Source organism: Schistocerca nitens, chromosome 2, assembly GCF_023898315.1.
Source record: "Schistocerca nitens isolate TAMUIC-IGC-003100 chromosome 2, iqSchNite1.1, whole genome shotgun sequence".
In the NCBI taxonomy this organism is placed as follows: Eukaryota; Metazoa; Arthropoda; class Insecta; order Orthoptera; family Acrididae; genus Schistocerca; species Schistocerca nitens.
Window position 1 is genome coordinate 504,004,218 of NC_064615.1, and position 26,086 is coordinate 504,030,303.

Below are 26,086 nucleotides of genomic sequence, written 5' to 3' on the forward strand. Positions count from 1 at the left end.
CTCCCCTAAATACTGGAAGCTGTATACATTATCCATCATTAGTCATTTAACTTCCCGTCGGACTCGTGTACACGGAGCGAGATTTCATTGCAGTCTCAGAAAGATTTTTCAGTGCTATTTTTGCACTTTCTTCATTCCCTTGTAGCGAAGTCACATTTCCGGGAGAGCGTAGGCGATCTATTTATTAGTGTGTTTTATTTGCTATCCGTTTTTTACATCTACGCTAGTGTCTTTCCCGTAACACAGATTCCAAAGAAAGTAAACAGTAGTGGCACTCATGTTGTCAGCGACTGGTACCTAATACTTCCGTACCAGACAAGTTTTATTGTGACTCTTCACACTGAATGCTTTTAAGGAAATGAAGAACTGCTTTGCCAATATGTCCACCAGTGCACTAATGGCACTTATCTTCAAATGTTGATAAATACAAGCCGATGACCATGAAAAATGTAACTGCATCAGATTACAGAATTCTTGACACACTTCTAGAACATGTTACGTCGTTTAAATACCTAGATGGTTTACTGCGTAGTTATATATAACATAGTTAAGATGTGAAATCAGTTTTTGTAAAAGTGCAATTCATTCTATTTAGTTTTGTTATGGGAACAAAACGTTAATGTTACGTACTCTGAAGTATTGCTCCAATGTTGAATGTCACTCGTAAGGCCGTACATATAAATTATATCGACCTGCACGCTAAATGAAAATCCTGTCACAGTTAAACAGAACATTTATGAGACTACTACTACTACTACTACTACTATTACTACTACTACATACGTGAAACCTTCAAGACATAATAATCTTAAATGTTCACAGCTGTCAAATGTAAATGTCTCCATAGCAATACCTCGCATTTGGGCGATACAAGCGTGGATCGTCAGATAGTACTGCTAATGTCACTCTTACAGAATGAATGTTATTAATTTCACTTGTAGGATTTTACCACAAAATGAGATGAACGTAAACTTTAATTACACAGGTTTAATTCCACGAGGAATCAAATGTGCCATCAACTGTATTTATTTCAAGTAGTAAATGGTACAGCAATCAGTCACAAATAATATTTATAGCAAATCCACATTTTGGTCTCTGTGTGGCCATCTTCAGTTCAGTAAATGTAAATTGAAACGTTACATATACTTATATATACAGTCCCAACTGAACTATTCACTGCAAGGGCTGTTCAGTAGAAAAGACGTGTTTCAGAGTAGCGAAGATGAGCAAGTGCTCATAGCTGTTCCAGCATGCATTTTAGAGCTCATATCTACAAGACATTTTTCTCGTTTTGTTCCATACTAGCACCTCTCACAATATGGAAAGCAAAGAGCTTGCAATAGATTAAATAGAAATTCGTGACGGAATAGAATGACTTCCCCATAAGAAATGATCTTAGGTTAGATTTAAAACATCCTTTGCCTGAGTGACCTCAGCAAATTATTCTATGAGACGTTATTGAGTGGAAACATACAGAATATTTCGGAAGGCTGATTCGTAATATGCTTCTTCCAGTTCAAGTCTTAATCAATATGCAAACCCAAAAATTTGGAGCATTCTACCAAGTTTACTGACCACTGTTCATGTACTACATCAACTATTAGTATGACTCTATTTGTCGAACATAATTTAAAACAGTGTGTTTTCTCAAAATTGAGACACAGTCCATTTTCGGGGAATCAGTTATTAATTATTTGAAAAACATCATTAACAATACTTCATCCATTTTATTGGCTGTTGAGATCCGTTGGTGTGGATTATATTGTTTTAATAAATACAGCAACCAGCCACTTCGTTATGTATTTTTATTTAAGCTAATACGTTTCGGGCTTTCACCCATCTTCAGTTAGCGTAGTACATATTTGCGTCCTCACTTAGTACATAGTTACAACATGGACAACAAACTAAGCCTTAAGTTTCACTGTGCAGAATAACAATATAGTTCAGCTACTATATTTGGCGAGTCGTATATTTACGATGTATTGTTCTTTAGGTGTACTTACTTTCTACTCTGCTTGTTGTTGTTCCGATCCTCGCACTTGCGGATGTGGCACAAACACTTTTTTACTCCTATTTTGTACAAAAACAGCCCAGTATCCGCCATGTTGCCGGCTGACATCTTTGTTTACATCAAAAGATTCATCCGTGATCAAAGATTACAGCCGGCCGGAGTGGCCGTGCGTTTCTAAGCGCTACAGTCTGGAACCGCGAGACCGCTACGGTCGCAGGTTCGAATCCTGCCTCGGGCATGGATGTGTGTGACGTCCTTAGGTTAGTTAGGTTTAAGTAGTTCTAAGTTCTAGGGGACTGATGACCAGAGAAGTTGAGTCCCATAGTGCTCAGAGCCATTTGAACCATTTGAACCAAAGATTACAACTTGTTAGCAAAATGTAATCTTTGACCATGAATGTATTTTCGGATGTATTCAAAGATGTTAGACGTCAACATGGCGCATAATGGTCTGTTATGGAACAAAACAGAAGTAAAGAAATGTTTGTGCCACATCCATAAGGGCGACAGTCGGAATAACAACAAGCAGAGTAGAGAGTAAGTACACCTAGAGAGAAACACATAGTAACCTAATTTGGAAGAGTAATTATAAGAGGATTTCAGGGCCTCACTGCGACCGATATATATCGAACATGTGCGGCATTGTATTGCTACGCAATAGATTTGCGCGAGCACACTAAGTAGACGTATGAACGTTTTCTAATTAAATCATGGGAGAAGATACGTGGATTAATGTGTATTAACATGACGAACGCGCGACTTTATTATTAATAAACATTGATCCACCTACCTTCTCCCACGATTTAATTAAAAACGTTCATACACTTACTCAGTGTGCTCCTACAGACCGATTTCTTAGCAACACAGAGCTGCACGCATTCGATATATGAGTAATAGTGAGGTCTGACGTCGATTCCCAATGATTCTTCATAATTACCTGTAGTATATATATAACTCGCGAAGTGTAGTAGCAGAAGAAAACTGTTATTTTGCAGACGGCAGCTGCACCGTCCAGTTTGCTGTCAGTCTTGTACCTCCGTGTTGCCTGATGACTCAAATAGGTATTACCCTAATTGAAGATGGGTGAAAGCCCGAAACGCGCTTTAGCTTAAATTAAATTACATAACAAAGTGGCTGGTTGCTCTATTTATTCTAGCAATAGCATTGTTAACAGTATCTTCTGTTGCTCTTTCACTAATGGGATTTATTATAACACAAGCGTCGTCTGCAAAAAGTAAGAGGGTGGGTCAAATGAAAACCTTAAATATTTTTTTAAATATTATTTATTGTACAGAAGTGGTACAAAGCTGTATCACTTTTCAACGTAATCTCCCCCACGCTCAATGCAAGTCCTCCAGCGCTTACAAAGTGCATAAATTCCTTTAGAAAAAAATTATTTTGGTAGTCCGCGTGGCGTACTTCTTCATCAGAACGGAACTTCTTTCCTCCCAAATACGTCTCTGAGTGGTCCAAACATATGGAAATCACTTGGGGCAACGTCTGGTGAGTATGGTGGATGAGGAAGACACTCAAAATGCAGGTCTGTGATTGTTGCAACTGTTGTACGGGCAGTGTGGGGCCTTTCATTGTCATGTTGCAAAAGGACACCTGCTGACAGCAATCCACGTCGCTTTGATTTGATTGCAGGCCGCAGATGATTTTTTGGGAGATCACTGGTGACAGTGGTCCCTCTAGGCATGTAATGCTCTAAAATGACGTCTTTTTCGTCCCAAAAGAGAGTCAGCATACCTTTCCCTGCTGATGGTTCTGTTAGAAACTTCTTTGGTTTTGATGATGAGGAATGGCGCCATTCCTTCCTCACTCTCTTCGTATCCTGTTGGTGGAAGTGAACCCAGGTTTCGTCCCCAGTAACGATTATTCTCATTGAAAGCGCCGAAGAAGTTCGTCACAAGCATCAACATGTCGTAATTTCATTTCAGGAGTCAGCTGCCGTGGCACCCATCTTGCAGACACTTCGTGAAACTGGAGTATATCTTGCACAGTGTGGTGTGCTGAGCCATGACTAATCTGTAAACATGCTGCAATATCATTCAGTGTCACTGGGCGGTTTTCCTTCACTATGGCTTCAACTTCTGCACTGTTCTGTAGAGTCACAACTCGTTGTGCCTGACCTGGACGAGGAGCATCTTCCACTGAACTCACACCATTTGCGAACTTTCAACTCCAGTTGTAGACTTGCTGCTGTGACAAACATGCAGCACCGTACTGAACCTTCATTCGTCGATGAATTTCAATAGGTTTCACACCTTCACTGCGCAAAAATCGAATAACAGAACGCTGTTCTTCCCTGGTGCAAGTCGCAAGTGGGGCGGCCATCTTTATACTGATACTACGACGCTATGTGTTCATCTGCACTATGCTGCCACCTACAGGCCATTCTGCACGTTGTTTGTAGCACGCTTACCAACTTACGGGATAACGGCGCAAAATTTCGATTTGTTATTACAAATTTAAGGTTTTCATTTGAGTCACCCTCGTATCATTTCTATTTGTTGAGTGTTAAGTATGATACAAGGAATAGGACTGCCTTTATGATTTCTCTGCACTCACTAAAAGATTCTATCTTTCCAGCATTGTTTGGGTTATTCAGCACAACATTTTCGCTCTGTTTGTTAAGTATGATTCAAACCAGTTGCGGGTAATGTCTGAGTATGCGTCGGCGCTGACCTACGTCCGCCCTCCCGTGTGTGTGCAGCCGAAGACGCGCGTGGCGGGCCAGCTGAGCGTGTCCTCGCTGCGCTTCTCGTCGCTGCCGCCCGACTCGGCGCTACAGCGCGCCGCCCGCCGCCTGCCGCCGCGCACCGTGCCGGGGGCGTGCGCCGCCGAGAGGCACCGCGAGGTCCGCCGCCGCCGCAACGACGACAACTTCTCCGACGACTCGCTCGAGTCGGAGCCTGTGGGGCCGCCGGCCAGGGAGTGCGACCGCGCCGACGGGGCGGCCGCCGCGGCCGCTGGGCTGCCGCCGCCCCCGCCGCCCACGTCGCCGGCGCCGCCCCCGGCGCCCTCCCCCAGTCCCAGCCCCGGTGCCTCCCGCCGGCCGCAGCGGCCGCCCGTCGCCTGGGAGGTAGCGCTGCACGACCAGCCCGGCAGCACGAGGGTCGTCGGCCGACGGCGCCGACGCTCCGCCGATCACATTGGTCAGTTGTAAAACTACCGTAGGCTACCGTAGTCTATCAAAATGAGCGTAGACTACGGCAGTTTCTTAGTAGCGTTGGTTAGTTAAGTTCGTAACAGCATTACCTGAACGTTAGGTGTGTTGCATACCTATCGGGCGGTACCTCAAATCGACTGCTCTGTCTGCGTAGGCGATTCGTGTCTTACTATGTACATTCTCCTAGAAACTGGAAACGGTGAACCGTCAATAAACTGAGTGAGGATATATAAAGGGCTGCATAACCTAGCGAACACTTTTGTTCGACGTAGATATCCTCCTGCCTATTACTTAAAAATAAACAGTGTTTACAGAAAAATTGAAATTGTCAATTTTTGTTTTAGTTTTTTTTCGAAAATTGTTGAATTGTAACGTCAAAGTGAGGAAAATAGTACCAAAAGTTAAAAAAAAATACAGGTGTATCATATACCGCTAGAAAACGTAAATTCCTCAAGAAAAAGGTAAAATTAAAAAAAACGCAGAATTTCATCGGATTTATGTAAAACATCTTCCTTTTATTCACTAACAGCTTTCGCACTTTTCAAGCGGAAGCTCTTCACCTAGATCATGATGAAGAGCGTTCAATTGAATGCAAAATAATAACAATAATTGTATTATCTGCATGTGAAGTGTACTTCCATCAAAATTAATTGCTTTGGTTGCATAAAAGCGTATAAGTTACGCAGTCAGCTAGTTTTTTATTACTTATAAATTGCAATTTATATTTTTAAGGATGTAAAATACAAAATGGATTAACACTGAACGATGAGTGGTTTTAATTACGTGCAAAACAAACAAACTAATTAAGAGAAGTCATCGTCTCTCACTTCCTCTCTCAGACATTCATTTATGTTTCTTTCTCTACCAATGCCACCGAAGCTACCGGTAATCTTACCATTGACTAAGTCGCATATGTACAGTACGCAAACTACTGAACCGTAGTTTTGGTATAGCGCAACTCTAGTGAATCTCAAACTCTCTCACACACACAGACACAGACACACACACACACACACACACAAACACACACACACACACACAAACACACACACTACGTGCCGAAGCCGCTTAAGCGCGCCTACATGGTTGGGCACTACTCGGAAGCAGTCCGTCAGTAATGACCTCGTCATGGAGATGACATTGACCCTTAACCTTTTTCCATCGAGAGTAACCAGCTGGAATCCTGGGGTAGAAGTTATATATATTTCAAACAAAAAAGTCGTATTTATGGCTTACGGGCTTATGATTTGAATACTATGACAGAATCTGAATTTGCAGCAACAATAAACAAGCCTCAAGATCAGAAGGAGGAATAGAGAGAGAGAGAGACTTATATATATATAGATATGTTTATTATTGTACAATAATTTGAAGTAAATCGCTGAAGAACATTTCGAAATTTTTGGTAATGATATTTCCCCTTCAGAAAATTTCAAAGAAATTGGTGAAGAACTTAAATAGATTTAAGGTTCTGAATAAATGAAAGTATAAATTTTCATTTATTTAGGTGTAAATGTTCGATTGTACAATATCGTAAATTTCCGAAAGTTCTTGACCGTTCCCTTCGAAATTTTTCGTTCGAATACAAGCGTGCTTTTATATTATGTGGAACATAAATATCTGTGTTACATGTATTACATACCTACTTGTATTAAATACCGCTGCAGCAGCTACATAAAACACGCGTATATTCGAATGCAACGTAGTGTCAGTCTTTCAAAGGAACCGATGAAGAACTTCCGGAGATTTACAATTTTGTACAAACGTTAATTTTTATTATTATTGATATAGCTTAGTGTTCTGTTACGTGTAATTTCTGTGTTGTGCAATGTCTTCGGATTGAATGATGATCCTTGTGCATTGCCCAAAGTAGTATAACCACGAGTACGTGGTTGGCTCGCGGGCTGCATAGCACATAGTCAGATTAGCAGCGGTGTTCTTTGTTCGGCTCGCGCAGCGTCCGGACAGCGCGGTCGCGGCCGCGTGGTGGTGGAGCGGCGCGCCGCCAGCACCGAGGACGACTCGGCGTCGGCGTCGGCGTCGGCGACGCCGTCGAGCGACGGCGGCACGCCCGAGTGGCCGCGGGCGCGCGCGCTGCCGGCGCACGGCACGTACGTCATCCGCAAGGGCCGGCGGCGAGAGGCGCTGCCGCTGCAGCTGCAGCTGCCGCAGGTGCCGCCGCCGCCCGCGCTCGCCTCCGCCTCCTCCGCCGCCGGCGACAGCGAGTCCTCGCCGCCCAGCGGGGAGCTCAAGCGCTGCAGCTCCACCTTCGACAACATACGCTCCCTGCTCAACGAGGGCCGCCTCGAGGGGTCAGTACCGCGTAGACATTTGTCCGACGTTGCAGGGCCTGTGTCGTTCTGAATAACATGCAGGCATGTCCAAAGGAACAGGTACTGCGGCGAATACAGCCCGTTTCGAATATGGACAACGATCAGCTGTAGAATGGAATGACGACAGTGAAAATTTGTGTCAGATTGCGACTCGAACCCGGATTTCCCGCTTACACTGACCGGCTGCCTTACCATCAGGCTGTCCAACCATGCTTCACGGCCAAGCCCAAACTTCCATATCGTCAACCATGTGTGTACAACCTGCACTCCTACATCCATTATGTACCGGGTGATCAAAAAGTCAGTGTAAATTTGAAAACTGAATAAATCACGGAATAATGTAGATAGAGAGGTACAAATTGACACACATGCTTGTAATGACATGGGGTTTTATTAGAACCAAAATAATACAAACGTTCAAAAAATGTCCGACAGATGGCGCTTCATCTGATCAGAATAGCAATAATTAGCATAACAAAGTAAGACAAAGCAAAGATGATGTTCTTTACAGGAAATGCTCAATACGTCCACCATCATTCCTCAACAATAGCTGTAGTCGAGGAATAACGTTGTGAACAGCACTGTAAAGCATGTCCGGAGTTATGGTGAGGCACTGGCGACGGATGTTGTCTTTCAGCATCCCTAGAGATGTCGGTCGATCACGATACACTTGTGACTTCAGGTAACACCAAAGCCAATAATCGCACGGACTGACGTCTGGGGACCTGGGAGGCCAAGCATGACGAAAGTGGCGGCTGAGCACACGATCATCACCAAACGACGCGCGCAACAGATCTTTCAAGCGACTAGCAATACTTTGTTTTTTTTTGTTCTAATAAAACCCCATGTCATTCCAAGCATGTGTGTCAATTTTTACCTCTCTATCTACATTATTCAGCGGTTTATTAAGTTTTCAAATTTATACTGACTTTTTGATCACCCGGTATATTCCTGTACAGGGGAGACATTTTAATTGGAACTCGCTTGCTCATTGTCGGTGCATAAATACGATACTGCATGCCTGTGTTGTTCAGAAGTACGGTGCTGTATTCGTTTAGACATACACACAGCGCAGGCACTGTAACACCGTATTCATCTGCCTACAACGAGCAAGCGATTTTCAATTAAAATGCCTGCCCTGTACGGAAACAGACATGAAGAATGTACCAGTGCGGGTTGTAGACACATGGTTGACTACATGGAAGGTTGAGCTTGGCCGTGAAGCATGCTTGGATATCCTGATGGTAAGGCGATCGCTCACTATAAACGGGAAATCACGGTTCGAGTCCTGCTCCGGCACAAATTTTCGTTGTCATCATTCCATTATACAGCTGAAGGTTGTCCGTATTCGCGGCAGCGAAGGTACTTCATACAAAAATTTATCTGGCACCACAGTTCCGTCCGCTATAGTCTCTTACGGCAGCAGAGGGCGTGTTTCTACAACACTAACAAATGTATCCATTGTACTGCCCCACTCACCTATCAGCATAGTACAGTGTTCGAAGAAAATTGTCCATTTTTCTACAGGATGTGCTACTGCCCAAATCTAGGAAAAAAACTCCGTTAAACAAATACCAGGAAATAAATACACTGTCAAGATGTTATTCTGGTTTTCAGCCCGAAGACTGGTTTCATGAAACTTTCCGCGTTTATCCTCTACAAGCCTCTTCATCTCTGTGTAACTACTGCAACCTACATCCATTTGAACCGTTTACTGTAGTCAATCTTTTATATTACTCTAAGATTTTTACTCTTCAAACTTTCCTCCATTATCAAATTGATAATGTCCTGGTGCCTCAGGACGTGTCCTGTCAACTAGTTTTTCCTTTTGTCTTCCTGTAAGAAGTAGATTAGGAAATGAGACACTGAAACCGACTGTTTGTTCACCAAAGTAGCGGAGGATGGACAAAGTAGAAAGAACGTAAGATGCAGACTTGCAATAGGAAGAAATGCATTTCTGAAAAAAAGAAATTCATTAACACTTAATATAGTGTTAAGAGTTAGGAAGTCTTTTCTCAAGGTGTTTGCATGAAATGTAACCTTGTACGGTAGGGAAAATGGATGATAACAAGACCAGACAAGAAGACAATAGACGCTAGTGAGAAAAATTCTGAAGACTCGGTAGGCAACTAATGAAGAGGTATTGAATCGAAATGAGTAGAAAAGGAATTTCTGACACGGCGTACGTAGCTGAGACCGTCTCGATTCTCTATGCAGACATCGCGCTGGAACGGAGAGTACTGAACGTCTCACTTGAGTTAACAGCTGAGTTGCATACTTTTGTACTTGTATGTGCGGCATTCTCTGATTCGAAGTAATGCGTGACATTACGACGTGACCATTGTCTTGTTTTATGTGACTCATCGTTGTTGTATATGCCTTTGGCGGTAAGAGTAGAGTAATTATAAAACATCTAAAAGAACGTGTACGCAGTCAGTTTGCAGTATTTGGTTTCTTTCACAACTGTGTTCACTATACTGTTAATATTGGCAGCCATTCTTGTACAGCAGCTCTTCAATAAGTTTATCATGTAGATAAACCAATGAAAAACCCAAACAAATCCGTCATTTTTATCGAACACCTCCTCCAGCTAGCTAATGGCTCAACGCTCTGTCCTGGGGCCTCTCTTTACTGAACAGGTTCACAGGCACTACTCCGCAACACTCGCTGATAAAAACATGAATGTTGCTAACCCTAATTCCACGAGCTAACCTGCAAACGCGCTCCGGACTGTGACAGTCACTAGGTCGATCACGGTGGATCACCTCCTCCCTACCTAACAAATAAGTAATGAAAACTCCAGTTCTGCCCCAGCGAACACATGGCTTCTACACACCACGTGGCTTGACGTCCGACTCCTCGATTTTGTGAACTCCCAAAACGCTGCACGAATTTACATACGTTTAGGCCTTCCAGACAATTGGAAATAGGAGCAGAATGTGGGTACTTTCATTGGGCATTCTCTCCTTCCGGTAACAGAACTCCTGCAAGGTGCTTCTTCGTGACTGCACTTTTACGATGTTGGAAACACTGGCCGGCCGACGTGGAGAAATTAAGCGCCCTTGAAACTGGCCTACTCTGCTACGACCTCCACCCATTTAGGACGATTATGGAAAGATAGGCGCATTATATTCTGGCTGAAAAAAACCCTTCGCCTTGCAGTCAGAAACTGGCCGAGACGACTACAATAGCGGCCAGGAATGATTTGTTACGAAACGAAGGTTTATTTTGTTTGTAACGAAACATGTTTCGCTTATTCATTGAGACATCGTCAATGGTATACAGTATGAAGAAAATTATTTAGTTACAGATTTTTGCTAGGTGATCTATAGTGATACCTGGCAGCACGTTTAAATGAAGTGATTTATCACTTAGTTACGAAAACGAAACTAAGTGATAAATCACGGCTATACTTAAGTAACTAACTTAAATCCGTTTCCAGGAAACACTACGGATCACCAAATAAAATATGTGCAATACAAGGTGCGTCTGAAAAGTTACGAAATTTTCTCTGGAAACAAAGGAAACAAGAGTTATAAACGAAATAACTTTACTAACCTTCAAAGTAATCACCATTTGCTACAACACACAAAAAAATCGCTCGTAAAGCTGATGGAAGCTGTTAGCAAACGCTTCTTAACGGAATCGCTCGAAGCACCATGGTTAGGCAATGCTGGACATCCGGAGCGTCTGAGAATGTTCTTGGACAATAGTGCTTACGCTGTCATTGCCTATCTTCAGCTCTTCTGATACTCGAAGATAGCAGTCGACCATCCGAAAACATCCATCGCACTCGTGTACTTACAAACTGGAGCGCAAAACGGAGCGACGCGTTAAGAGGAATTAGGAAAATGGCGACGAAGATTCATGGGAACTTTAGTGTAAATATACGACATTGAAGCAGTGGGTAGAAAGCGTGTGTTTGTGAGGTGTAAACTCTAATAGAGACGGAAAGGACACTGTCGAGGATGAGCCGATTTCGGGACAGCGCGTACAATCACAGACAACATCCCGGTAGTGGATGGTTTCTTGCTGCAAATGATAGGGGCCGTTTTAGAGGATTAGAGCAGATGGGTTGAAAATAAGCAAAGATAGTGAAAGCGCTATTGTTCAAGAATATATGAAGACATTTTGGATATCCAGCAACGTGTGGTCACGGTGCTTCGATCGATTCGACAAGAAGCATTTGCTTACAGTTTCCAAGAGCTTTGCAACCGATGTCAGAAGTATAGCTAAGTCTGAATACCATTAAAGGCATTTTGTTTGTAATTCTTGTTCCCTTTATCTTCTGAGACCCGTCACCGAACTTTTCTTACGCAAAATAATTTCCTTTACACACTACGCAGCCACATTAATGTGACAGCCTATCAAAAGCGTGATTAACCGACTTTTGGAGTGCGAATCGCTGCGAGACCTGCAGAAACCAAGTCAGTCAGGTGAAGGAAGTTACGTACAGGGATGTAGAGTCATTCCGAGTCCAGTCTTACGTTTCTCGGTTGAGCATCCATGGCGCGAACAGCCCGATCGAGGTCGGATATAAATCACGAGAGTCTGGTGGCCGGGGGAGTACGGTAAACTCATACTGGTACTCTTCGGGCCGCACACGTGCGTTGCGAGCTGTGTGACACGTTGCATTGTCCTGCTGGTAGATGTCATCGTGCCGAGAGAAAACAAGCTACATATAGGGATCGAGCTGGTCATCAAGGATAGATGCATATTTTTGTTGATCCACTGTGCCTCGCCCGCATCTCGTGGTCGTGCGGTAGCGTTCTCGCTTCCCACGCCCGGGTTCCCGGGTTCGGTTCCCGGCAGGGTCAGGGATTTTCTCTGCCTCGTGATGGCTGGGTGTTGTGTGCTGTCCTTAGGTTAGTTAGGTTTAAGTAGTTCTAAGTTCTAGGGGACTGATGACCACAGCAGTTGAGTCCCATAGTGCTCAGAGCCATTTGAACCATTTGAACCACTGTGCCTCCCAGCATGACGAGAACAGCCAGGGAATGCCACCTAAGCATACCCTGGACCATAACACACTCTTCCGGCCTGAACCCATCCCATCGATTGTTTCAGGATCGTACATGTCATCACACATCTGCCCGATGGAGCAAGAAACACGATTTTTCTGAAAACGCCACCTGTGGCCACTCAGTGAACTCCCAGTTGCGGTATCGGCGTGCAAATTCCAGCCTTTGTCGCCGATGAACAGCAGAACAGCAGTCACAACGAGTGCGTGAAGCAGGCAGCTCCTGTTGTGTCCCATACGCAGCTAGGTTCACTGTATGGTCCACGAGGAGGCACTGTCGGTAGCCACTCGATTAATCTGGGCGGTCAGTTGCTCAATAGCTGCACGTCTGTTCGCCCGTACACATCTCCGCAGCCGTCGTTCATCCCCGGTATCTATGGCCCGTGCTGCACCACAGGTGTCTCGGCGCTGGTTTTTGATAGTGCCATTTGGCCACGCAAAGTACATTTTAACCACGGTGGCAGGCAAGCAGTTTACAGACTTAGCCGTTTGGGAAATGCTGGCCCGAAAGCCAATGATGATTCACTTTTGCACGTGAGATAAATCGCTCCATTTCCGCATTACCACAGAGACTGCACTGTTTTTCCGCTTCCACACGACACACTGGATATATACTTCACCCCTAGTGCCTCCTGGTGAGTGGTTATTGCAAGTTGAGTGAAACATAGGCGGTAGTCGCTTTAATGTTACTGGACTGTGAAGTTACAGAGTGCTCCATTGATAGTGACCGGGCCAAATATCTCACGAAATAAGCATCAAACTAAAAACATAGAAAGAACGAAACTCGTCTAGCTTGAAGGGGAAACCAGATGGCGCTACGGTTGGCCCGCTAGATGGCGCTGCCATAGGTCAAACGGATATGAACTGCGTCTTTTTAAACAGGAACCCCTATTTTTTATTACAAATTCGTGTAGTACGTAAAGAAATATGAATGTTTTAGTTGGGCCACTTTTTTCGCTTTGTGATAGATGGCGCTGTAATAGTCACAAAAATAAGGCTCACAATTTTAGACGAACAGCTGGTAACATGTAGGTTTTTTAAATTAAAATACAAAACGTAGGTATCACGTAACATTCTGCCAGTGCGGACGGTATTTGCTTCGTGATACATTACCTGTGTTAAAATGGACCGATTACCAATTGCGGAAAAGGTCGGTATCGTGTTGATGTATTGCTATTGTGATCAAAATGCCCAACCGGCGTGTACTATGTATGCTACTCGATGCCCTGGACGACATCATCCAAGTGTCCGGACTGTTCGCTGGATAGTTACCGTTATTTAAGGAAACAGGAAGTGTTCAGCCACATGTGAAACGTCAACCGCGACCTGCAACAAATGATGATGCCCAAGTAGGTGTTTAGCTGCTGTCGCGGCTAATCCGCACATCAGTAGCAGACAAATTTGGCGAGAATCGGGAATCTCAAAAACGTCGGTGTTGAGATTGCTACATCAACATCGATCGCACCAGGAATTGCATGGCGACGACATTGAACGTCGTGTCACTGGGCACAAGAGAAATTACGGGACGATGACAGATTTTTTGCACGAGTCCTATTTAGCGACGAAGCGTCATTCAGCTACAGCGGTAATGTAAACCGGCATACTATGCACTACTGGGCAACGGAAAATCGATGATGGCTGCGACAAGTGGAACATCAGCGACCTTGGCGGGTTAATGTATGGTGGGGCATTATGGGAGGAATGATAATTGGCCCCCATTTTATCGATGGCAATCTAAATGGTGGGTTAGATAGAGCAGCAAACAGTTGCAGAATTAAGTTGCTTTAATATGACATTTGTAGTCACAACGCAGGATCAGATTTCGACCTGTGTCATGTCATTATCAATGCAGTGCGGAATTGTAGCAGTTGTTCGTGCTCAAGTGAATGCTTACACGAGCACGAACGACTGCTACAATTCCGCACTGCATTGATAATGACATGACACAGGTCGGAATCTGATCTGCGTTGTGACTATAAATGTCATTTTAAAGCAACTTAATTCTACGACTGATTGCTGCTCTATCTAACCCAATATAACCACAGTCGTTGCGTGCACCTACCCCAAGGAGGGCAACCTGATGAATCTAAATGGTGCAATGTATGCTGATTTCCTACGTAATGTTCTACCGATGATACTACAAGATGTTTCACTGTATGAGAGAATGGCGATGTACTTCCAACATGATGGATGTCCGGCACATAGCATGCGTGCGGTTGAAGCGGTATTGAATAGCATACTTCATGACAGGTGGATTGGTCGTCGAAGCACCATACCATGGCCCGCACGTTCACCGGATCTGACGTCCCCGGATTTCTTTCTGTGGGAAAAGTTGAAGGATATTTGCTGTCATGATCCACCGACAACGCCTGACAACATGCGTCAGCGCATTTGCCAATGGATGTGCGAACATTACGGAAGGCGAACTACTCGCTGTTGAGAGGAATGTCGTTACATGTATTTCCAAATGAATTGAGGTTGACGGACATCGTTTTGAGCGTTTATTGCATTAATGTGGTATTTACAGGTAATCAATCACCCAGTAACAGCATGCGTTCTCAGAAATGAAAAGTTCACAAAGGTACATGTATCACATTGGAACAACCGAAGTAAAGTATGCAAACGTACCTACATTCTGTACTTTAATTTAAAAAACCTACTTGTTACGAACTGTTCGTCTACAATTGTGAGCCATATATTACAGCGACACCTATCACAAAGCGTTTACGTACTACACGAATATGTAATAAAAATGGGGGTTCCTATTAAAAAAAACAGTTGATATTCGTTTGACCTATGGCAGCACCATCTTCCGGGCCATTCCCCCTTCAAGATAGACGAGTTTCGTTCTTTGTAGTTTTTTCGTTTGACGCTTATTTCGTGAGATATCTGGCCCGGTCACGATCAATTGACCACCCTGTAGACCTCAAAACATGTTTTCTTTGAAATGAAAAGCACTATGGTGTCGGAGATACTGGTGGTATATATACGTGTGTGTGTGTGTGTCGTGTGGCAGGCTGGACGAGCCGCCGCCCGACTTCCTGCCGCCGGCGCCGCCCGCGCTGGTGCGCGTCGTGTCGCTGCCCAGCCTGCCCGTGGAGCCGCCGCCGCTCGAGCGGTCGCGCTCCGACGGACACCGCCTGTCGCGCCTGCACGAGCTCGCCGTCACGCTCGAGGAGGACGACGACGACGACACGGACGTCGCCGCAGCCGCCGGCGCAACTATCCTCGACGGGCGCCGCTCGCCGCTTCCGGAGGCCGCAGCAGCAGCAGCCGCGGCGGAGCCCGAAGGCGAGCTGGCGTCCCCGGGCGGCAGCCGCGACGGGTACTGGCGGCGCGACGACGCCGAGTGCTCCAGCGTAGACGAGGCGGAGGGTGCGACCGGTGGCGGCGGCGCCGGAGGCGGCGGCTGTTACTTCCTGCGGGGGCGCGGGCACGGCGACGCGCCCTCCGGCGGGCAGGCAGTGTCCGACGTAGAGAACAAGCGCCGCCTCAGCCAGTGCGAGGAGGCCATCCGCTGCATCATAGAGGGAGACCGCCGCCCGGAGTCCGATGCCGAGCTGCTCTTCCCGCTGGCCAACGGCAAGGACGAGAGTCTCGACTTCTCTGACGCGGACGACCGGCGAGCGACCAGCCAGAGCGAGGAACTCAGCTCGTGCAACAGCCTCGACGTGCCGGCCAGCTCCAGCCGCGAGGACATGCTGGCCGACTCCAGCCTGGACGAGGAGGCGCTCACGGGCAGGGAGGTGGGATCGCGAAGAGCGCTGCGCGCCAGGCGGGGCGCCGATGTGGACCGCGTCAGGGTGCGCGACGGGGACCCCGGCTACCGGCGATTCGCCCTCGACGGGGAGCGCTCGCACGACGGCCTGGACGACGGGCTGCCCGAGGCGTCCAGCGCCGACCACGATGCCGACGTCAGCAGCCTCAACAGCACCGACATCAACGGAAAGCTCAGCCAGGAGGACAGCCTCGAGGTGACCCCCAGCCCCAGCCACGACGAGGGCGTCAACTGCTGCAGCACGGTAAGCACTGCCGCTCATTTCTGCCTACCCACGCTCAGTTTGGCTCATTCTGCGATATCTTATTTATTTGACCTGATCAGTTAGGAACTTCAGGACTTCTACTGTGTCTTCAGAAGTTCCCATTACGAACTTCCTGTACTTGTACAGGCAAGAATGTAAGTAATATTTTAAGCTGGATCCCGTGTCTAGAAACGTACTATTTCCGCGCTCCAACTGAAAGGGTCCTATGGTCCCCTTTCATTGTCATTTTTGCCGCGCTGCAGTCATGGACTGTGCGGTTGGTCCCGGCGGAGGCTCGAGTCCTCCCTCGGGCGTGGGTGTGTGTGTTTGTCCTTAGGATAATTTAGGTTATGTAGTGTGTAGCTAACTGTATAATCTGTGTGTTCGTGTTAATTGTATCATTTTCCTCTTTAAACGAGCCTTGGCCTTCGAAGGCCTTGGCGGATTACTAGCGGTTGCCAAAAGTTATTGTTGTGATCTTTTATTCTGTATATTTGGTAAACTTAGGTAATAAATGTTGTATTCTGATGCTTCTTACACAATAAGAAAGCATAAGCGAGCCTTAGTCACGATTTCTGAGCTCTTATTTTCTGTTTTTAAGGACAGAAAAAACTTTTCAAGACCTTAGCTTAATTCCAAGTTGTCTAACGAATTCGTGTTTTTGTCTTTAGCTTAAAGGAGAGCGTTTATATGCTCAGAATGTTTAGATGCTTTTAAGATTTTCATTGTTACCAAATTAGGATCAGCTAATTGTAATTAGGGCTCTTTTAAATTAGTTCAACTATTTAATCTGTCATATTTACTTCCGCAGTTTGCTTGGTGGTGTAATAAATTTCTATTCGTATTTTTAGTAAAAAGGTGATTGTTGTTAAAAAGCAAAACCCTGGGATCCGATACTTCCATTTCGATCCTTTCCCGGAATTTCTTTGGGCGTGAATTTCCCGTTTCAGTAATATTCAATAATATTCGTACTGTAAGACAAATATGACCTTAGCAGTTAAGTCCCACAAGATTTCACACACTCTTTTGAACATTATCATTTTAATTCCTTTCCAGTGACACAGAACTCTCTGGCATGCGTGAGTGAATGAATGTGGGTGTGTTTAATTTTGCTAAATGGTGGTTTAGTCTTCTGCAGAGAATTAGCGGTGGTCGTACAGAATGGCCAACCCTTGTAGTTTTCAGGTAGGCAAAGAGGTTTGCTCCCCCTTGTGTGAAAGTTACCGGTGTTAGGTTGGTGGAGGAAGCCTCATCTCTGGGTTTTCCTGGCCAAGTGGTCGCGTGGGAGACATTGGAGTGTGTGAGAGAGTCAGTCTGCTTCCGGCTCCCCGAGGGTCTCTTCGAAGAAGGATGAGTTGACTTAACCCCGTGGCGCGTTGTCTCATAGCAAGAGGGGAGCTTTTAGCTTTTGGTCTCACGCTTCATCTTATAAAGATTGATTTGCTGGGTCGCAGCAAGGAATGCAAGGCTTCTGCAGACTTTCAGTTTGATTCCTAATGCAGACTTGGCTTTGATCCGTAAGAAGAACGTAGCACAAAGATGTTGCATATGTAGAAGCGTCCTCAGTTCAGTGTGAATGTTTGTGTGCCTGCAACTGAGCTTGTATGCATTCTAATCTTTTCCGAATCTTGGTAATTTTTGCTTCTTTGTGAATTTTCTTTGTCTCATTACCTGATGTTCGGTGGAAACTATCCACTTGGGTTAATATTAGAGTTTGTTGGCCCTCTGCCGTTATCATTTGTCTATTCAGATTTGTCCTCCATAAAATGTTCATTGCTCGCGACTGCGTGGTTTGATGTTACTAAAATTTGGCCACGTTACATAGAAATTGTGACTCCACGAACCACGTGGGCACACGAGTCTGTTGTGAAACGTATTACCAGGCAACAGCATTCTAGAGATGCATTATATCAATGTTTTAAGGAATAAATAATTTTCCCTCCAATCTTATACAGTGTACCGATGTTACGTCTCCGTTACCTACGCCGTTTACCTTGTAGTTTTCCTTGTTAGCCAATCCATAGCGTTTCCATGTGCACAGGTCCAATAATTAGTGTCCTTTTCTTTATTTGAAACAGTTCCTCTGGAATAGATCTTCTTTTCAAGAATGTTGCTGCAAGCTGCACTTATGCACAGTGTTCTCGCACTCTTTACTTTATTCAATATTTTATTCACGGGAACAATGCCTGGATCATATTAACAATTACATCCCATTCTTTATCAGTGACTTTACAATGAATGTTCTTTTGTGAGTTTTTCTTATGAATAAATTAAGTAATTTTCCGACTCAGCGCAACCTCTTATTTGTCGTGTGGCTAGAGTTGGTGGCGACAGAATCTTTTACTTTGATTTCAACATTAGATAGAATTTTCTTATTCAAAGTGCGCGTGGCTCTTTTAGCCATCAGGATATATTCCAATTGCGCTTCACGCTTCTTACACATAGCGACCTACTTACACAGCCACTTGAAAACATGTTGGTAATCAGACTACATTGACAAGTAATTGATTAAGTGTGACCAAGTATATCGCGTCTTTTACAATTCCACTCATTAATAGCTAAAGAAATTGCTCGTGTACTCGTTGACAGCTTCTCTTCAACGTGATGCAGTACGGCCTCTTGCAGTTTGGGTATCCAGTGTCTCCTTTAAGCACCACAGTCGCGCCCTCTGATGGTGAAAGTATCCTTTCTCGAAGCTGTTGCGTAGTTGTGGCGAAATGGGTTTGTGATGGAATCGAACGTTGTGGAGAACGATCGTGATGAAGGCGACGAACAGCCATTACTGTGAGCTTGGCCATTCAGAGGGATAATGTCGGTATATTCTGCACTCAACCACGTTGTTCTACCACTCACAGACACGTGAATGAAGCTCGGAGCAGGTCAGAGAGTTACGATAGACGTTAAATGACAACATCTGATCCGACGTATCGATCCCCCAACGTGACTACCCTATCTAGCAAACATGTTTACAAACGGCTGTAGCACGGAAACGACACGTTTCTGGAGATTGGTTTCTGTTCAAAATATTATGTACTCACTCCCCTCCACAGTTCCTACAAGTTTATGACGGTAAATTCGAACATCGTGTACAGTTTCAGTTGAATGACTGCCGTCAGGTTTATAAAAGTATCCGCAGCATCATATTTCGCCTAGAATGATGTGCGAATACTTTTCTGAACCTGATGATGGTCAGACGACTGAAACTGGTCGTAAAGATACAGCATCATACCAGCAGCTCAGGGCGGTAATACGACATTTTTCAGGACTTGTCTTACATCGGACCCCAGTTATGCATACACACACACTGCCGTTGACATGATAGCTACATAAGAAATGACGATAATTTTATATGATAAATAGTAATAAATAGTATTAATACACTCCCTGCCAAAGAAGTAAGCACTCAGAATGCATGGTCACTATTCATACAACTTGGTACACACCTGTGTAAATGAATAGAGTTCAAATTCTCTGCGATAGGTGTAACGGCCTCTCGACTTCTTTAGTGTTATTACTAAGACTGATGGGTTATGCAAGTGGTTTGAACAGTGACACATGTTAAGTACTCGCTGCACAGGCCACGGAAATGCCGCGTACGCTTGACAGACAGCGTTGTCAACGCCTGACAGAGCTTGAAAGGGGCTTCATTTTTAGTTACCGTTTGGGCGGCTTGTCGTATCTTACAGTACCCACATTTGTGACGCATTCTGGTGTGACAGTGACACGATGTTGTACTGTATGGGAACGTGAGAACAGCCACACTCGCCGTGAAGGTTCCGGTCGACCACGTCTGAGCACCACTAGAGAGAATCGCCGTATTCTTCACCAAGAACGTCGTAGCCCCTCCACATCTGGCAACAAGAAATGGGATTCCTGCAACATTCTGCGTCATTCTGCTCCACTTGTCAGAGACCAGCAGCCGCCGGACGAAGTAGTTGCCATCCGATGCGCAGGCTGCCGTCAACACCTGAACACAAACGGCTGCATTTGGAGTGTTGCTGTGGGCAGGAAGCATGGATGGACAGCCGATGAATTCCTCGCATTGTGTTCAGATATGAGTCGCCGTTCTGCACAACCTCGGCGAGTCTGACGGCCACCAGGGGAAAGGTTCCATTCTTCCAACGTTTTGTACAGTGCTGTTGCTAGAGGTGTGGGAGCCATTAGATATTAGCAGTTCTTTCAAAGTATGGTCCGAGTTTGATGGAAAATGGAAATGAGTGTTTGGCGTCATTGGCCGGGAGGCCCCTTACGGGGCAGGTCCGGCCGCCTTGATGCAGGTCTAATTACATTTGACGTCACATTGGGTGACCTGCGCGCCGGCTGGAGATGAAATGATGATGAAGACAACACAACAACCAGTCCCTGAGAGGAGAAAATTCCCGACCCAGCCAGCCTGTAGGACGGCAATCCGTCACGCTGACCACTCAGCTACCGGGGCGGACGTCCACCTTTGATCAAGCTGTGGTACTTGGAGCCGGCCGTTGTGGCCGTGCGGTTCTAGGCGCTTCAGTCTGGAACCGCGCGACCGCTCCGGTCGCAGGTTCGAATCCTGCCTCGGGCATGGATGTGTGTGATGTCCTTAGGTTAGTTAGGTTTAAGTAGTTCTAAGTTCTAGGGGACTTATGACCACAGATGTTAAGTCCCATAGTGCTCAGAGCCATTTGAACCATTTTGTGGTACTTGGAAATAACACATCATGCGAAAGTCTCTTTCTTTCTTATGTTTTGCACACCAGTGTATATGATTTCTGATTCGAGTGTCAACCTGAGACGAGCCTCGTGCCGTGTCTCTGCAGCAGGGCAGCTCAGCGGACGAGGCGGCGGCGGGCCGCGGCGGCGGCGGCGGCGACGACATGAGCGAGGAGGAGGCGCGGCTGATCCGGCAGCTGCGGCGCGAGCACCTGCAGCTGCAGCACCCCGTGGACGTGCCCCGGCCGCGCCGCGACTACCCCACCGAGCCGCCCCAGCAGCAGCAGCACGCCGTGCGCCTCGAGGTGCGACCGCCACCGCCCCCGCGCAGCGCCACCGCCCCCGCAGTCACCTCCGCAGCCGCCTCCGGCTCCCGCCAGGAAGACTACCGCGCTCCCGCCGCGTCTCAGCACGCCGAACAGGTAACGGGCCTAACCGACACAACATTACTCGTAAGTCCCTTCGGTATTTCAGAAGACCACAGCGCGAAAACTACACTACTGGCCATTAAAATTGCTACACCACGAAGATGACGTGCTACAGAAGCGAAATTTAACCGACAGGAAGAAGATGCTATGATATGCAAATGATTAGCTTTTCAGAGCGTTAACACAAGGTTGGCGCCGGTGGCAACACTTACAACGTGCTGACATGAGGAAAGTTTCCAACCGATTTACACAAACAGCAGTTGACCGGCGTTGCCTGGTGAAACGTTGTTCTGATGCCTCGTGTAAGGAGGACAAATGCGTACCATCACGTTTCCGACTTCGATAAAGGTCGGATTGTAGCCTCTCGCGATTGCGGTTTATCGTATCGCGACACTGCTGTTCGCGTTGATCGAGATCCAATTACTGTTAGCACAATATGGAATCGGTCGGTTCACGAGGGTAATACGGAACGCCGTGCTGGATCCCAACGGCCTCGTATCACTATCAGTCGAGATGACACGCATCTTATCCGCATGGCTGTAACGGATCGTGCAGCCACGTCTCTATCCCTGAGTCAGTAGATGGGGACGTTTGCAAGACGACAGCCATCTGCACGAACAGTTCGACGACGTTTGCAGCAGCATGGACTATCAGCTCGGAGACCATGGCTGCGGTTACCCTTGACGCTGCATCACAGACAGGAGCGCCTGCGATGGTGTACTCAACGACGAACCTGGGTGGACGAATGGCTGGCACAACGTCATTTTTTCGGATGAATCCAGGTTCTGTTTACAGCATCATCATGGTCGCATCCGTGTTTGGCGACATCGCGGTGAACGCACATTGGAAACGTGTATTCGTCATCGCCATACTGGCGTATCACCCGGCGTGGAGTATGGGGTGCCATTGGTTACACGTCTCTGTCGTCTCTTGTTCGCATTGACGGCACTTTGAACAGTGGACGTTACATTTCAGAAGTGGTATGACCCGTGGCTCTACCCTTCATTCGATCCCTGTGAAACCCTACATTTCAGCAGGATAATGCACGACCGCATGTTGCAGGTCCTGTACGGGCTTTTCTGGATACAGAAAATGTTCGACTGCTGGCCTGGCCACCAAATTCTCGAGATCTCTCACCAATTGAAAACGTCTTGTCAATGGTGGCCGAGCAACTGGCTCGTCACAATACGCCAGTCACTACTCTTGGTGAAGTGTGGTATCGTGCTGAAGCTGCTGAGGCAGCTGTACCTGTACACGGCATCCAAGCTCTGTTTGACTCAATGCCCAGGCGTATCAAGGCTGTTATTGCTGCCAGAGGTTGTTGTTCTAGGTACTCATTTCTCAGGATCTATGCACCCAAATTGTGTGAAAATGTAATCACTTGTCAGTTCTAGTATAATATATTTGTCCAATGAATATCCGTTTATCATCTGCATTTCTTCTTGGTGTAGCAATTTTAATGGCCAGTAGTGTAGATTAAGCATCTCTCCAAGTTTGTATTCATAATAGTGCTAAGGTGTAGTTGCAGAGCACTCTACGAGGTGGCACGTCAATCAGAATATATAAGCAAGTCATCGACTCTGTACTGTCTCGTCGAATTAGGTCGTTCAGGCAGATAGGCAATCCAGTGAACAGATTTCCAAAGGCAGCAGCTGTAATTGCACCTTCCCGCGGGCAGCAGCGATTGACATGTATAGATATGAATTGTGAATGTTCCGTCAGACACGTGCAGACAGAACAGACACCACTCATATCTATAATTCTACGGACATAAAGGCTTTTAACTGAAAAGTTTCAGTGCGGATGCGCAACCAACGACCGAGCTCCTACGGGAATGAGAAATCTGCGAATAGCTAGTTAATGGACGGAATTCGTTGAGGTGCGACGAACGGGAAGTTAGGAATTTAGGTGTCACGGGAAGCGTGATAGGATGGCCGGGGTGGTAGCCGGCATGGTAGCTCAGCGTGTTCGGTCAGAGCGTTAGCTGCCCTCTGTAATAAAAAAAAAAAAAAACACTGAGTGAACGTATCAACGATGAAATTGAACAGGTATCATGCGACATCCGCCCCCAAAGCAACGAACAATAACAAACAAAATGAGATCAGCAGAAAACAAAGTGGTTAAGGCAACCGTTCTAGAGAAGCGGAGCATCAGAATTCGAGTCTCGGTCCGGTAAAAATTTTTAACTCTCGCCGTTCTATTGCCACAATACCTTGTGCGGCTGGAAGTCATTATTTCCTTCCTTTCTCTTTCCCATACAGTTTCCTTTACATTGCTTTCTCCCCAATTATTCGTGTATTGATATTTGCCGCATCAGGAACTCTCATCATATATAGCATCTTTAATGCGAGTTAAAAATTTAGAATTATGGCCTGTCCACTGATATATATAATGGCAGCACCAGTTGCATCTTTATTTTTATTTTCAACACCTCGACCGTTATCTGCCCTCAACTCCAATATCCAGTGTTAGATATGTCCTGACATACAGTACTGGTTTATATTCAAAATCAGTACTACAGTCCCAGAAGCTGCATTAGCATGCTCCATGTACTAGACAAGAAACTTTTTTCTGTCTCGTAGTGTCTTTCAGTCGTCTTCCGAAATCACGGAGATGCTTTATGAATAATCCTGCGTACAGGGAGAAACGCAACTCCACCGATAATATTTCTATAGTAATTCGTGGACATTTTCTCGTATTTTGTTATTACAGACCTCTGCCTCTGATGCCTCGTTACAGATAAATTCCATTTCATTTAATTTCTACCCCCTCCCCCCGTTTGTCTTTCGACCTACAGACCTGAAGACTATTTTATAGAACACCAAGACGCCAGTGGGAAGATATTACAAATATTAATCATGAAAACGCAGTAAAGGGAAATACACTCTAAGACAAAAAGAAATCGACGCACCACGAAGAAATTATCCGAATGGGATGCAAATCGGTAGATGTGATAAAAAATGGTTACAGTTTCGGAAAAATTGCACAGGCCAACGAAAAATTTTTTTTGAAAAACTTTTTTTTTACTTTGTTAGCTGATCTTTATAGATTTTATAGCTAAATCCAAATCTAGCCTTAGCTTTTTTGTATCACCCATAGTTTTCGAGCAATATGATTTTTATTATACAGTATAAAAATCCTATGCTACACGGTAAACGGGGAAATTAATGAAACTCTTTGTTACAACATAAGCATGGTTTGTATTTACAGTAGGCTATTTAAAACAATGGTATGTGTTAAAAGAGGTTTCACTTGTCAGCCTGAATTGGTTTGTATTTTCTTTCTCTTTTTTCTTTGAAGCTTCTTGTGTAGCTTTTTCTACGATGAATCGCTTCCTGAACTTCTCGGTGAAGCGACCAACGGTAGTCCCCCATCATGTTGGTGTTGCAGCGGCCTTGGTAGCGTTTTTCCACCACTTTAATGTCCTGGTGAAAACGCTCTACTTGCTCCTCACTAACGTCTCCCATATTGCCCGGGAATAATCAAGGTGACTGTTCAAAAAGTGAACTTTCAGGTTCATTAAACATCCTAACGTTTTTAACTTCTTTAACATTGTAGCTATAGTAGAAACACATTCTGGGTCTTTTTCATTTCCTAAGAAATTTTTAACGACTTGCTTGAATGATACCCATGCTTATTTCTCATTTAAGGTCCTTATGGATTCAAAGTTAACATCAAACATCAATTTTCTAATGTCAGGTCCGATAAAGACGCCTTCTTTTAGTTTAGCTTCTGAAATGTGTGGAAACTTTTGACACAGATACTTAAAACATGGTCCACCTTTAGGAGAAGCCTTTACAAACTTTATATGTAGAGGTGGTAGGAGTATGTTTTTTGGATCTACATGGTCTTCGCATAGAATGTACTGCTCGCCAGGTTTTAAATATTCCCTCACAGGCCAGTTCGTTTTGCACCAGTGTTGATTCCTAGCTCTACTGTCCCATTCACACAAGAAACATGGAAATTTGGTAAAGCCACCTTGCTGATCAAGGAGCATGCATGTTACTTTTAGATAGCCACGTATCATCCAACCATGAGCAGAATAACCTATTTTATTTGGCACTATTTCTAGGTTTTCATAGCTATATTTCATATGTACAGAATGTCCAACAGGTATAGATGCATACATCCTATCATTGTGTAATAAAACAGCCTTTAAACTAGTTTTGGATGAATCAAGTAACAGCCTCCAGTCTTCCTTTATGTATTCAATACCAAACTCATTCATCAGACCAGGAATGTCTGAGCAGTACACTAAATCACCTTCTTGTTGAAAAAACTTGGTAAATTGCTGCTCTCTCTTTCTATACATGTATATGATGGTTCCAATTGCTAATAAGTTCTTTTCTTTTAATCTAGAGTCAAGCAATTCAGATTTTTCTTTGGTTAAGCCCAGATCTCTAACCAAATCGTCAA

General features: G+C 45.2%; 1 protein-coding gene across 1 annotated transcript in view; it reads left to right on the plus strand.

The window, feature by feature from the left end:
• The window catches only part of LOC126235124 (uncharacterized), a 1,230,462-nt gene that overhangs the window by 665,068 nt on the left and 539,308 nt on the right, over positions 1–26,086 (plus strand). The window contains exons 5-9 of the mRNA XM_049943858.1: positions 4,727–5,168; positions 7,140–7,324; positions 7,364–7,494; positions 15,549–16,554; positions 21,350–21,664. Of these exons, the coding sequence (XP_049799815.1) occupies positions 4,727–5,168; positions 7,140–7,324; positions 7,364–7,494; positions 15,549–16,554; positions 21,350–21,664 (2,079 nt within the window). The remainder of the gene's footprint in view (positions 1–4,726; positions 5,169–7,139; positions 7,325–7,363; positions 7,495–15,548; positions 16,555–21,349; positions 21,665–26,086) is intronic.